The sequence below is a fragment of the Cygnus atratus genome, chromosome 1 (genome assembly GCF_013377495.2).
Source record: "Cygnus atratus isolate AKBS03 ecotype Queensland, Australia chromosome 1, CAtr_DNAZoo_HiC_assembly, whole genome shotgun sequence".
NCBI lineage: Eukaryota > Metazoa > Chordata > Aves > Anseriformes > Anatidae > Cygnus > Cygnus atratus.
Window position 1 is genome coordinate 108,373,582 of NC_066362.1, and position 14,987 is coordinate 108,388,568.

Here is a 14,987-nt window from a genome sequence, read left to right on the forward strand (position 1 = left end):
TGTTTGTCTCCACATAGCTATAATCAGGGTTCCCTGGCAAGGAGGAAGACCTTCACTGGTACTTCCAGCAGCAGACTGATGGCTTGAAACCTCGATTTTTGTTTCTCTTCCCCCTTCCTCCTGCCCTAGCGTCTTACAGCTTTACACCCCCTTGCACCTATTGTGTACTTCCCCTTCTGTACTTGTTCTGCTCTGTGCCTGCAGACAGCTAGCGCTGAGACTGTGCCTGCCTGGCAAAGTTTGGGATCTCATCTCCATTGCGGAGGGGGTTTGCCAAGTCTGGCTTTGCTGACTCACCCCTGCAAGATCTGTCTCATTGCTCGGGGAGCGTGCGTAGGACGACTGACCTCGTAACTCATACCCCGAGCCTCGTGTGCTATGGTTTCTCCTCCAGTGTGATAAGCAGCATCCACACACCAGCTGTCTAATTAGCAGTCTGTAGGCATAGAGGTGAAGGTGGTGTTTTATAGGCAGAATGAAAACGAGGAAAATGTTGCAGTTTTGCACCAATAAATGTTTATTGTCAAGTGAAGCTTTCCGAGACAGTTATCAGAAGCTTTAAAAAATGTCCTCACTCTCCAGATATTTTGAGAAAAAGGCTTGAATTTAAGGTGCCTGTAGGAATTCCTGCTTTTTTCTGCCCTAGAAATAGACTCCTCTGTCAGTAAATTTACCAGTTGGGGTTCTTTCTGGGTAACTGATGAATGCATAATATATTTATCATTGTTTTACGAAGTCTCTGTGCTAGCTAATTTGCTCTGATTTTTCACTCTTGCTCCCAATTCTGAACTGGAGTCCTTGTTGTAGAGCTAGTGACCCCTACAGTTAACAGCTTTGATTACTGCATTTCATCTCACCTCATTTCAGATGCAGCTAGGGGTTACTCTTAGACAGGCTGGGTCCCTAAGACCCAGATGGTCAGTGGAGAGGCAGCTCAGAAGCAGATGCCTAGACTGAAGACAAGTAAAACGAAGGGGAACCCAGAGTCTGGACAGTGAAGATTTTCTCAAATTCAGGCCAAAGTTATAATTCTCCAGCTACGATTTTTATCATTTATACTGCCACGACAAGTGCTTATAACAGCTACAGCCCCCCATCCTACCATGCTAATTGCCTCCTTTCTCATTTAGTCAACAGTGATCCAGTTTAGCATGCAATTCCTGTGGCCAAATGTATACATTTTGGGTTGAGATGACTCTTGTTTGACTCCACTGACTGTCTCTTCATTGACTATAATACACACTGTAACGCATTAAAGCGCTGGCAGACTGCATGGCCTGTACTGATATGGTTGGGACAGAAGTAAGAAGACCTACCCCCACTTACTCTCTTTAGTGGTGTGTCTGGGGAATTCAAAGGTTGGCTCTGTATGCTTATTAGATGGGGAATGTAGTTATCACGAGCAAACTAATAGCAGTCCAAAGGGTTAAAAAAAACCAGTTTGTCAGGCAAAAGCAAATCTATCTTTCTACTAAGCTGACTTTAGTTTCAACTACTTTTAACTTGTTCCAGATTCAAGACAGGTATAGCTGAAATATCACTTGGCATTACAAGGGTAGTGCTAACATATCTTATGGAGGGGGAAGAAGGAGTGGAAAGGGAGAGGAGGAGAAGACAGGAAAGACTGACTATGTCTTACAGTGTAAAAATAGAAACTGTTCACTCTGGTGATTTGGTTAAGATCCGTAGTGCAGGGGCTTGAAACAACCCCCAAGAGCCTCCATTTCACCTGTTGGTGTGTTCGTTTCTCAGAGGGGTTTTGGTGTATGCAAGTTAGATCCCTTTCAGAGGACATGAACCTGGAAGAGCTGCTTCAAATGTGCACCAGTGTCTGATGGGGATGTAAAGGTCCCAGTCATAGAGGGCCAGGGAAGGTGTAATCTGGGTAAGCGTGCTTGCCTCATGCATGTAGACTGAGTGTTGCTAATGGTGAGACAGTGGAGTAGGCAAACCTCAGAGAAGTTTGTAGGAAGGCAATAATAAACCTTCTCTGAGGAGAGGGAGTGGAGAAAAGCAATAGAGAGAAGCATCAGAAGTGTTCTCTAGTCCTGGCGTTACAGACACTGAGGACCTCCTTACCCTGGCAGTCTTGCCAACCCCAAACTGGGCAATGGCTGACTGGTAAGACTTGCACGGTGAGATGCCCCAGGGCAGTACCTCCTCTTCTGATCCCAGGGAGGAGATCCCAAAAGGTGACCTGGAGTGTGGTGCTTGCTCACAATCAATGGCCTTGACTGTAGCATCTTGCACCCAGAAGATGGATGTTGGCTGGGTAACAGGTCCCCACATGTCCACAAGCCCCTGGTCAGACTTGGTAGAGAAGTCCTAGCACAGTGCTGACCCAGGAGGAAATCCTGCCTGTCCTCATCCTTAGTAAAAACACAGCCCAGGATGACAGCCATTGGTGTCCTCCCAGCACCACCACAGCACCAGCTCCCACCCTCGGCCCACAGACACTTGCAGGTCACAAATATGACAGAGGCAGACAGTAAACCTGTCTTCGTGATACCACTCAGGAGCAGCACCGGGAAGGACAGAAATAGAGTTTTTCTGGCATTAAGCCTTAAAAGGGAGATGATGTGTATACAAACTGATGTGGGCAGTGACACATTAACAGTAGACAGACCAAAGGACAGCGTCATACTGAAGAAGGGGCTTCGAGATGGGGAGCCAGGGTTTGGTAGGGTCACTCAGCTTCTGAAAGTGTCAGACCGTAAGTGCAGTCGAGTTGTTTAGCCCTGGAGGCTGGATTATAGACACTCTGAAATAAACACCTTGAACTTGGTTTGTAATAAGGACATGAGACGCCTCAGGACCAAAGGCTTTGATCAGCAGATCCACACTTATTACACTGCATTAATTGCTAAGGTAGGCTGAGCCAGATGTCACACCAGCTTTCTCTTCATCAAAAACAGCAGCAGCGTGAAGTTTCCAATGCATCTCAGCACTCATTTCCTGCACAACAGCTTTTATATTTCATGGTTCCCCTCCTTCCTTTTCCAGTTGCTTGAACAGCTCTATCTAATGCAGTCCTGGGAGAGCTTGCATTTTGCTAGCTCTAGTGAGACCTATGCACTCCCAACACTAACAAATGTGGCTTCTTGTAAGTCACTCAAGCTTTCTTTACTGCTTGTCCTGGGCTGAGCATTCCCAATCTAAAGCAGATGCAAAATGCAAAATGTGATGTATTTACAAAGACAATACCTTGCCTCCTTTTAAAGTAAGTGAGATCACTACTTGTAGATACAAAAAGGCTAGCAATGCTCATTGAGGTCTGATTATTTATTATTGAAGAAGCACCAAAATTGGACCACAGTTTCCTTGAGCCAAGTGCTGTCAGAGTTGGGGGGAAAAAAAGGACACTTTGGAAGAGTTTACAGCTTTTGCAGTCTGCAGCCAAGCTGGAAAAAAATTATCCAAGGAGAAGTCTAAATAAACCCATAGTTTTGTGTTTTGTAAATGGAACTGGAGTTTGTTCTTGAGCTGTGTAATAGTCTGCAGCACTATAAAACCATAGAAAACATTATGCAGTAGCAAGACATTGAGGACTTTATTGTGTACATTTACAAAGTAGTTTAGTCAAAAGCATATGGAGCCATTTAAAATGCCATTCAGCTAACATTGGCTTGCCTACACAGTGCGTATATTTAGAGTTTATTGTAATTATAGGTTCAGAGAGATGCATCTACAAGTGTGTACTCTTAATATAGTTGAATGTGTGACAAAGGCTTATTTTTATTATGGCCTTTAACTTACAAATTTCCTGAGCTGTGTATTCAAATTTGAACTCTCCGATATAAAATTCAATGGTAATAAGAATCTTGTGTATTTTGTAAAGTCGCAGAGCTGTGCACCTCAAACAGCTCCCAGTTATTTGAAAGTAGAAAAAGTGGTAGCATTTTCTGTCTTCCTTCCCAACTAGTAGGAGAAATTGTTTGAATAGGTATTAGATGTGTTTGTGGTTTTGCATACTAGTGGGCTAGGAAGACTTTACTGGTGACAAAGTGGATTTTCATGCTCGCTTGTGAGTCTAATTCCAACTCTTGATGTCTTGCCTGCATATAAGCATTACATTTTGAAGAAGTAGTTATTTTAGCTATGCTAACTTGGTAAGATTTCAAACATGAAATTGCTTTCTTTCACAAGCACATTATGGAAGGTTTCTGGGTTTGTTTGTTTGTTTGCTTGTTTTGTTTTATTTATTTTTTAATGCCAAGTTTATAAACCCAAAAGGGCAATACCATCTTTTGCTCTCTGTCAGTCTCAGCAACATCTGGGATTTCTCCTGGGCTGGTGACGGGCTGGATCTCACAATACCTTACCTTCTGCTTTGACCACAGCATCACAAGCAAGTTGTAGCCCATGTGACTGCTGCTGACGGCTTGGAAGTGAGATGTGAGCATATCTTCAAGGTCCTGAATCTGGGAGGCAGGTAAGAATGCATAATATATTGAAGTCTTGAGATCCTGCATTGCTCAAGCACATGTTTTGCATGCACAGGACTGCTAATGCTGCAGAATGCTCCTTCTTTCAACTAAACTTGCTACAGCTTTCACACATGGCTATCAGAGCCACATGCCAGGGCTCATGATTTTAGGCAGGTCAATAGAAGACTGATGCACATAAAAGCTGTGAGAGTTTTTTAATGTGTGTGGTTCCCAAGCCTCAGATGAAGTCTTAAAGTCAGGATAATGAGTGGAAAGCCCTCCAGAACAAGCCAGCAAGAAATACTGAGGATGTAGATGTTTATTCCTTATCCTCAGGGATTCAGAGATCTGCCTCTGCCAATCTTAAAGTAGGGCAATAAATCCTCCCCAGAAAGTAGGTTTGTATGTCTCCTCCTTGCAGAAACCATGCAAGGTTTACTCTTTTGCTCCTAAAATACAGCTGAGGTGATGTTTTTGCTCCTTGTTTATTTTGTGCAAGAGATTTTAAACACAGAACACAACTACTCCCATCTGGATGAAAAAAAACAACTCCAAACTCATGACTACCTTACAGTAACCTTCTTAGGCTCTTTTTTTTTTTTTTTTTTTTTTTTTTTTTTTTTACTCCCAGGCTCAGTTAACTGGGTGCTGTGGGATGGCACATGCTCAATCTTCTCCCAGTGCTGAACAGCCATCTCACTGTGTAGGCTGGGATAAATGGGAAAAGCATGTCTGAAACCACTTCAGATGACGGAGGACTGTTGTGCCCCAAATGCTGAGGAAGGCTTTTGTTGCTGGCCTTAACACTAGGAAATAGAAAGCATGTTGAGACAAAATTTTCATTCTCTGAAGTCATGAAAAGCAGCGTCTCTTCTTTCCAGTACATCGAATGGACCCAAGCTGGTACATGGGCATGGGGCTGAGACCATACTTCAGTGAATACAGAACGTAAAATCCTGGCTTCCTCAGCACATCTACCTGCAGCATGGCTGGGAGGGGTGGCCGGTAGCTGGTCTCATTGCGTCCTTGTCACTCTACCATCCAAGGAGCAGTGGTGTGGGACCACAGACATCTTCCTAGAGTGGAATTGATGTGGCTTTGCTGCAAGGGCAGAAGGTATGTATGAGCCAGTGGGGTCTAGCTGAAGGCAGCTGGAGGTGAGCCAGGTCTGGAAGCTTGCTGAACTCGAGCCTATTCACCTAGCTGGTATCTGAGGCTCAGTGTACATAGGCTCATCTATTGTTATTGTTGTACCAACAAATGAACCAGCCATCCAGTAGATTTCTAATTGCGTATACCTTTTTTATTATGACGTTACAGAGAAAAGTCCAAAATGACATCTACTCACCTGCCCCAGTACTGAGACTGTCTTTCTGTCTGGAATTCAGATAGGGAAGCTGAAGCTGCCTTCAATCCTCATTGATATTGTTTAGATTTAGCCGTGAGGTCAGCAGCAGCTTTAACAAAAATCATACTGAATCCCGATTCCTTAATATTGCCCAAAGGCTAGAGACGATGCAAGTTCTGAGGAATCTGCAAAATTATCATTCTGATTTGCATTATGTTGCTTAACCATTACATTTAAGCATCACATTTTGTGATCAAAGTCATGCTTGGAATGACAATTCAGTCCTCTGGTGGGACTGGTACACGTTCAGCCAAATTAAAAACAGCTTATTCTCAGACATGCCAATTGCCTAAAAGTGCTGGGTTTTATTCTAATGACTCCATATCACAAATGTGACTCTGCATTAAGATATCATTAGATGCCAAAGGCAGCAGCAGTTATTTTGGCTGGACACACTCAGCTGTGGTATTTATTATAAAGAGGGCCAACATGCCTGCATCCTACCTAAGCCCCGCTAGGTTCTGGATGTGCTTGTTTCAGTCAGGCATTGAGGACATTAAATGCTCCCAGAACTTTGCACCAGCCACCATACACTCAGTTACTAGCACCCATCAAGGACTCCTGACAGAGATTAAGAAGGGAGAATACGGTGGATACCTAAGAAATCTCTAACTGAAGTACAAAGAGATATAGTACTGACATGCCGAAAATAGTATTGAAGGACAAATAGAGATCAATTCCTCAGTGCTTCTTCTGGTAGATGAATTAGGGAACATCAAATCAAATTATTAGGTGGAAAGTCCAAAGCAAGCAAAAAAAGAGGTTTCTTTATTTATTTATCTATCTATTTATTTATTCACACTACACGTACTTAGGCTGTCTCAGGATGCTAAATTGTATGTTGGCTTAAGAGTGGCTAGACAGGTTGCAGAAAAGACTTTCACTGAGGGTAATTAAATACAAAAGCAGTGTCTTCCTCTGAGCCACAGTTTTTTTATAAGGCTTGAAACTTACCAAAGGAAAGTAGCACTGCAATCTTCATGTACGGTTATACCCTTACCAATTTTTGGTCACCATGGGAGGCAGGATGCTGGGCTAGGTGGACCTTTGCTCTGATATGATATATCCATTTATTTACTTCTGCTATTCCTTATTCTTTCTGTTCCCCTCTAGGTTGGCTTAGGAGAGCCTTAGTCATACCAGTGCTATGCAGTGCAAGACTGACTTTTGCCTCCTTTGTTGGAGACTCCACTGCAGGGGTCTTACACCCTTTGAAAGGTTGCCTTTGGTCCCTGCTTAACGGGCTTGCTGAAGAGTGGAGCTGCTTAAGGGTGAGGGGAGGAGTTGGTTGTTTTCTGGATGAGCTACAGATCATGAGTAGTATGGGGATCATGGAGGAAATCTTTTTGTGGCTCCAGGTGCGTCCTTCTCTCAGCAGTGAATGAAAGTTGCTTCGCTCTCTGTGGACACATGCACCTTTAGTGTGCCCTGGTGACAACAGATTTGGTAGAGATGCCCTGACACCCTCTCTGGGCCAGGCTGGAACTGGGGTTTTAGGGCTCTTCTTGGCAAGGTATACATAGGCTTGGCCAGCTTTCCTCGAGGGAAAGCAGCTTGTTTGCTCCCTGTCATCGCCTAGCTCCTTGTGACTTCCTCTTTGTTAATGGGGGCTTATAAGGGTGACACCTATCTTGGGGCATTGAAGAGAGTTTCATTCTTTATGGCTAGCTTTAACATACCTTTTCTATAACAACCATATAAAGTCTAGGTTTTGCAAAATACAGGCTGTTGACTCCTAAAAACTTTTGGCTGATTAATTTTGGCAGCCTGCAGCCTGTAGATTTTCTATCAGCCCAATTGCCAAAAACAGCCAAATACTTTGGCAATGCAAGTTCTCCATGCCAGAAAAGCAAAAGGTAAACTATATTGCAACACTTTGTATAGGTAATGGGTACAAATAATATTTTTAAAAAGACTGGTCAGCAGCTCATGGTAGAACAACTGTTTCATTGTTTGTGTTTGCATTAGATCTGGGGCAGCTTTATCCTGTTGCAAATAAGCGGTTTCTAAAGATAATTTCTGCAAGGCAGGTATGACCTTTTCCAGCGCACCGGCAGCTGACCAGGGTCTCTGTAATAACTCCCCAGATGCTAAAGCCAGTTTTGCTGCAGTTAAGCTCCCCCCAGAAGCATCTCTTTCTGTGCTGCCTTCTCACAATGCCAGTAAACAGAGTCCTTCCAGGTGTTCCTGGGGCAGGACACATGTAAGGCAGAGAACAAGATATCAGTCTTCACAACCGCTGATATGTTATCATAACAATAAACTTGTCATCCGGCTTTATCACAGTGTCCTGGCTGTGGCTGGGATAGAGTTAATTTTCTTCATAGGTGCTGTGTTTCAGATTTGTGATGAAAAGAGTGTTGATACCATGCTGATGTTTTAGTTGTTGCAGAGCAGTGCTTGCACAGAGCCAAGGCCTTTTCAGCTTCTCATGCTGCCCTGCTAGCGAGGAGGCTGGGGGTGTACTAGGAGCTGGGGGAGGACACAGCCAGGACATCTGGCCTCAACTGACCATAGGGATGTCCTACCTGACCAAGAGGATATCCCACTCCACATAATGTTGTGTGCAGCAATAAAATCTGGGGAAATAAATGTTAGGGAGGGACAGTCTGTGTGATGGCGTTTGTCTTCCCAAGAAACCATGATGCGTGATGAGCCCTGCTTTCCTGGAGGTGGCCAAACACCTGCCTGCTGATGGGAAGTAGCCAAAGAATGCTTTACTTTGCTTTGTTTGTGAACACAGCTTTTGCTCTACCTATTAAATTGCCTTTATCCCAGACCACAATTTTTCTTACTTTCACCTTCCCGGTTCTCTCCCCAGTCCCACTGAGGGGGAGTGATCGAGAGGCTGTGTGGGGCTCAGCCACCCACCAGGGTTACACCACGACACCCAGCTAGTGTAACATGGTGCAGCCTCCACACAATGTCTGAGCATCGCCCATACCCGACATCTGTGGCCCTGAGCCATTCACACACAGCTCAAAAGCAGCCAATTTGACATGGCTGCCATGGGTGGGCACTACTGTGTTGCAGGCCAAAATACAGCATTCAGCGGTCTCCCTCAAGGCAGCCCTCAGAGCAGGGCCCTTGTCTTGCCATTGCAGCTGCTTTGTCACAGCGGGGTGCCCCATGGAGAGCGGTGTCTGTCCCCACCGAGCAGCGGTCGCTGTGCTGCAGTGTGGTGAGACGCGGCTGCTCCTGCCCTGTGGCAAAATGGTGCCCGGCTCCAGGCCAACTGCACTGGGGCGCACCACACGGCCCACAGGGCCGGGGAGCCTCTTGGCACAAAAAGTATCATGAAGGCAGACCTCTCCCTTCCCTCCTCATCACCTCTTTTTTTTTTTTTTTTTTTTTTTTTCCCAATAAGCTTATTAAAAGGAAAACAAAACCGTCTTCTTCACTCTTTATTCTTTCTAGGATGTTTTTTATCAAAGGGCTCTAGAGGCCACACTATGTTACAGGAGTTCTACTCCCTCCTGTTTGCCTGGCAGGGATCTCTGCTGGATGTAGCTCATGTTTGCTCCCGTCTCTGTGCAGAGCTGGCAGGGGTGCAGAACTCTTTCCTCAAACCCTTTTTAGAGAACAGTTATATGGGGTAAATGGGATTTCGTCTGTTTCTCCCAATCCCTCATCCTAATTAAATAAAAACAGGATCCTGCACTTGAAATGCTCCCCAGAGCGATAGCCTGAAGCAGCATTTAGGCGTAGTTAGAGGGACTTGGTGTAGCAATCAAGGACTCAAAATAGCCATAATTACCATGTCCCATTTTGGACCAGCAGCAGCGTCACAGCTATTTCAGGGGTCTTCTTCCTGCAGTAGCTGCTCAGCCCCCAATGAGGGGAGTCTGCTGTGTGCTATCTATTCTTTTCTCTCTGTATTTTTTTCATAAGCAGCATTTCAAAAGAGGAATGTCTACCTTTTGATCTAGGTGAAATCAAATCTGAAATTGGTCTGGAAGCTTTTCTACAGTGAGCTGTCCCAGAGAAACTGGGCAGCCAACAGAGGAAACACTGGCTATGGAGACATTCTTAAATGCAATGTCCAAATTCAGCTTTAACTAAGAATCCTATTAAAGCCAGAATACCTTATTACCTCTAAATAAATCCCAGTACTTATATTTGGAAGCTTAAAGGATTTTTCTGTATAGTCTGCCAAATAAATTTCCCAGGACCATGGAAAGTTGCAGGAAAGATTTAGCACTGACTTTTTCGAGGAAGAAGGTGGGGCAGAAGGTGGAGAACTGCAGGGCAGCAGCAAGACAAACCGGCAGACATCCTTTGCTGGCAGAGCTGAGGTGCTCACATTCTAAGTGGCAGAAAAATTGCACGGGAACACAACCAGGATGCTGATCATGGTGTTTGTAATCTGTTCTCATCTGCCATGAGGATATTTTCAATCTTGATGCTTAGAGGCATTTTAACACCCAGCTTACCCACCACCCACAAAATCCATTAGTTTAAACAATAAACGTGAGCTGTTAGTCCACCCAGTGATGGCACTAAAATTGCTTTGGTAACTGCAATAATGAGGATGGAGATGATGGAGCTGTGTGAGGGTCATGACACATCTAATGGAAAACACAGCCACTTGCAGGAGGTTCTCTATAAGAGCAACACCAGCCCTAGGTTTGTTTTTCCTAGACCACCTCATAGCTGGGACCCTCTGCTCCAGCTCTGCTGATCAAACCACACCTGTGAGTGCTCCATAACCTGGTTCTGTCAAATGTATCAGCTCAACAGCCAGGGATATTCTTATTTTATTTATTTTTCCCCCAAGAATAATTTCCTTAGGTCTGGGGAGTGGAATTTTGTTTCCAGCCCATAGCTGCAAGCAAATGACCTGCTCAGTTATTGCTGGAGCAGCTGATATCCAATCCATCCTGCACAAGAAAGTGAGGTGCTCAGCTACCTCTCTCTGTCAGCTTTTCTGCTTTATGAGCCTGTCAAACTGTTTTTATTCACTTCTAATATAATCTTTCCACAATAAGGAGCTTGCATGGCTAGAGACAGGCAGAAAGAAGGCTGCTGCTATTACCTGGGAACTGTGATAAATTGCTTTTGGGCTTGCAGCAACTGCAGGAGTGTTAGTCTTCAAGTTTCAGGAACTTTCTTTGCTTCTTATGCTTTACATGTGTGTCAAGGTGTGCCTTTATTGCCTTTCTTTCAAGAGTGTGCATATGTAGAGAGAATTGTAAAAACTGATTGATTGGTCAGTGCAGTAAAACTGTGATTAATTAAAAGTTGATCCACGAGTGGAAAGAGCAGCACTGAAGTCTCACTGAACAAATAACCCCACACCATCAAATTCACTGTCTGGCAATTACTGTTCAAAGAAATTGCATTTTTCTATAACTAGGATTGCATGGTATTATGCTATTATAAATGGGATTTGCTCTAAAGGCTGGTGGCCCTCTATATCTTAGGGATTACTCTAGCTCCTCCTAAAAGGAATTTTGATAATGCTTCTTTAATGAGACTGCACTAAATTGAATTATATCCTGCCTTCCCCCTGAAGTGGAATCTTTTCCTATGATACTGGACCAGTGCACAGAAGACAGTCTTATGTATTTCTTTCCAGGGGTACGTGACCTATATAACAAGATCTACAATAGCAGATAGGAGATTAACCCTAAATATTTGTGAAACAAAGGACATCTGCAAATTCTTTATCAAATCCTGGTACCAAAGGGTCTCGAAATAACACCAACCATTCCCATAGCCCTGATCCCTTGCAATGAATTCCCTCAGTACAGAGGGATGGGAGAGCAAAGGAATAACACCCCTGTTTGGTGATGCACAACAGGCAGCTCTGCTGCCAGCGCAGAGCAGCAAGTGCCCGTTCTTCCTGCATCCTAGCAGGTGGCTTATGAAACACCTGCCTGGGCTGTCCCTCGCTGAACGAACACCCCTCCTGGCCAGGCGGCCAGCACAGCTGTGTCCCGGGCCAGCAGGTGGATCAGCTGAACAAGCAAGGCTCTGTGGAAGGTCACCGACGGGGATGAGGGATGAGTTAGTGCAACAGGGTTGGAAATTGTGTCTGTCTTAATGAGGTCTGCAGTGACTCACCCACTCACCTGAGCTGTGCAGCCCCACTGCTGCCACGCTTCTCACTCTGGGGACAAACGTCACAGGTGATGCTGGAGAAGAGGCTGCTGTGGCCTGAAGACAAAATGAGTTACCTAGCGGCTTTCATTAGATATATCTTGCTGTCATTAGTCTACTTTTATCTGTTTCTTCAGTCCTCATTTAACCCATTTGCTGGAGAGAAACAAAAGTCACCTTTTTCTTGTTCATGTAATAGGTGCCTCCAGTTTTACACCATAGCTCAACTTCCAGCACCACCTCCAAGCTCAGCCTGAGGCGTTCTCACCATGAGCTGGGTACAGAGGCCACCTTGGAGCTCACCAGGTCTATTCAACCACCTCTTCTGGCGAGTGGGCTCTGCAGCATGGGTTCCTGCACACCGTCAGTGCCCCTCTATCCCACCACGTCTCACTGCCATTTTCCCCCTGCTCTGGTTGGAGTGAGTGCCACCATCCTCATAGGAAAATCCCTTTCCATCCCTCTCCTGGGGTGAATACCCGATGTTCCCAGTTTAAGTAGCTTTCAAAATCTTTGTATTTTGCCTTCCAAAGAAAACTCTTGCCCAAAAGTTTTTTTTTTTTCTTAATTTATTTATGTAACACAGTGTAGAAAGCTATCAATTCATAAGCAATGGTTCTGTACAATCATCCTGCAGAGGATCCCTGTTAATTTTCGACCAGCAGGCACTTTTCCCCCCCCCCAGAAGTGCTCACAATTAACAGGGATTCTTTTTAATATTTTTTAAGATCCAAAAAAGATACATGGAAAAGAAAATAAGGTTTACCTTTCAATGCCTAAAGTGTGCACATAAAACAGGCACAAAGAAACAAATGTGTATTCCCATGATTTCTACGTCACTAATACAGCAGGAGCAACAATCTGTACAATAAAATGCAACCGCAGAGGAAAAGAATTTCAATAACTCATCTGGAATACTTTTTAAAAAATGTTGTTTTACTTTAAAATGCATAGTGAGAAAAAAACGCTCAGCAAAGAGAAGCAGCTAAACCCCACAGACACCGAAAGCATCCCCCATCAATTCTTAAAGCATATTTCAATTAGGACTTAATTTTTGTCACAAATCACAAGAATAATATACAACTGGCTAAGGAGCTACATGATAAATAATTGGGAAAGAGAATCTATCCATGCACTAGTTAAATACAGCTAAACTCTTTACAGTACACAAAAAACATTCATTAATAATGTAGTGTAAAGACTGAAATGTAAAGAGAAAGAGAGAGAAAATACATTACTGATTTTATTAATTCAAGTTCAGGCATCTACTTGTGTTACAGCACAGCTGTCAAAAGGCGATAATGAGTAAATAATAAAACAGAGTGTTTTTGTTTCTTTCCACGTTATTCTATAACTGAACACCAATGGGCAGTGAAGCAATCATTCTGCTGTCCAACTCATGAGGCTGCTGTGGTGTCCTAATTCTGCATCTGTTCAAAGAACTTGTAGGTGGGGTTTTCGTAGCCATTTTGCTGCATCTTGGAAAGGTGGCGCTCCTCTGGTGTCACTGCAGCATCCACCTGTCATGAGAAGGAGAAACCAGGCTCAGATTTTTGCTTAATTCACAGCACATCTCATGCTTCCTCACTAGGCCATCAGGCATACTTTGTACCCCCGTATGCATTCAGGCAGAAAGCATCCTCTAAAATGCAATAGCTTTAAAGAGCAACTTGCAAGAGACGTCCCTTCTAGCTTGGACAGTCATGCTTCACTTTTTGGATACAGTAATACCCAGCAAAAGATAAGGCAACAGGAACAAGTCTGCAACCTGTATTTTTTGCTAGGACTTCAGAAGTAGCTGACCAAACTCAGCAACACCACCTTTGGATTTTGTTGTCTGGTTCAGGAAACATGTTACGCTGCAAATTAAAAAAGGAGATATGGTTTGCATCTTCCTGCTAGTCCCCCATTATTACATTTTTTCTCCTAGGACACATAAAGCATCCATACCAGGAATGAACTGGATCTCTAAAGAAAAGAAAAAGCTGATGAAATAATAGAAGAAGCTGAACTAAGTGGTTTGAGGATGCCTTCTGTCTATACTGTACTCTCAGATCAGTTGCAAGTGCTGTGGTCTCAAGACCATTAAAAAATAACTGGCAAAAATAAAATGAGGGTGCAAAAGAAAAGAGTAGCCAGACTAGCCAGGCAGAAAGTGAGCAAATCGCCCCATGCACTCACTGAAACTGAACTTCTCTGGCTTCAAGGTCGTATTTAGTTAAGTTCAGTGACAAAAAGCTCGCCATGTCTACACTGTTTAAGTATTTCTACATACCAAAAATTGACCTTTCTTGATTACTTGGAAGACGGGCATAAAGAAAGCTCAGTCAAGACTTCTCCATTTAATACTTGCAGCTCCACAAATCATTTCCTTTCTTCACTGAATATTTCAGTAATATAAAACTCCATCAAATTAGAGTGGGAGACAACAGACTCTAAATATTAATTAGGTATTCTGCCTCTTCTGTATGAACTCAGTAGCTGTTGTGTATTCAAAACCTACCATATCCTGGCTATCTTGCTAACCATCTATTAAAACACAGCTAAGAAAGTCTGCTTGTAAGCTGTTTGACTTGCTCTCTTATCTCCAATGTTTGACAGCTCTTAAAACAGAAGATAACTGAATTTTGCACTGTCAAGAATTTAACATTGAGAAGGTGCCTAAGACTCTAGACTAAAGTACTGAGTATGAAACTTTTCCTGTGGATTTCTGTAAGTACTGACCTTTAGGAAAAATAGCCATTAAATTTTAGCATAAAAATAACCTTTTGGATAATGGAAAATGTATTCTCTCAAGAAGTCTTACATAGCAGGTACGCTTACTCTAGCCATTTAATAAAAAAAGTAAAGGAAAAGTATTTTTATTTGATACTCATTTAAAATCTACAATACTGGAGATAACTCAACTTAGTGAGGGCAGAGTATGGCCATCTATAAGTTGTTACCTGATACTCTGGAGAAAGATGAAAGGTGTGTTCTTCCACGCTTGGGACAAATGCAAGCTGCTCAACTTATTTTTGTGGCCGTTCCTTTATGGTGGTATGTTATAC

General features: G+C 43.5%; 1 protein-coding gene across 1 annotated transcript in view; it reads right to left on the bottom strand.

Annotated features, from left to right (window-relative positions):
• Window positions 1-12,498: 12,498 nt before the first annotated feature.
• APP (amyloid beta precursor protein) overlaps window positions 12,499-14,987 on the bottom strand; it is a 210,383-nt gene continuing 207,894 nt past the window's right edge. The window contains exon 17 of the mRNA XM_035545590.2: window positions 12,499-13,457. Coding sequence (XP_035401483.1) covers window positions 13,356-13,457 — 102 coding nt within the window. The 3' untranslated portion in view covers window positions 12,499-13,355. The remainder of the gene's footprint in view (window positions 13,458-14,987) is intronic.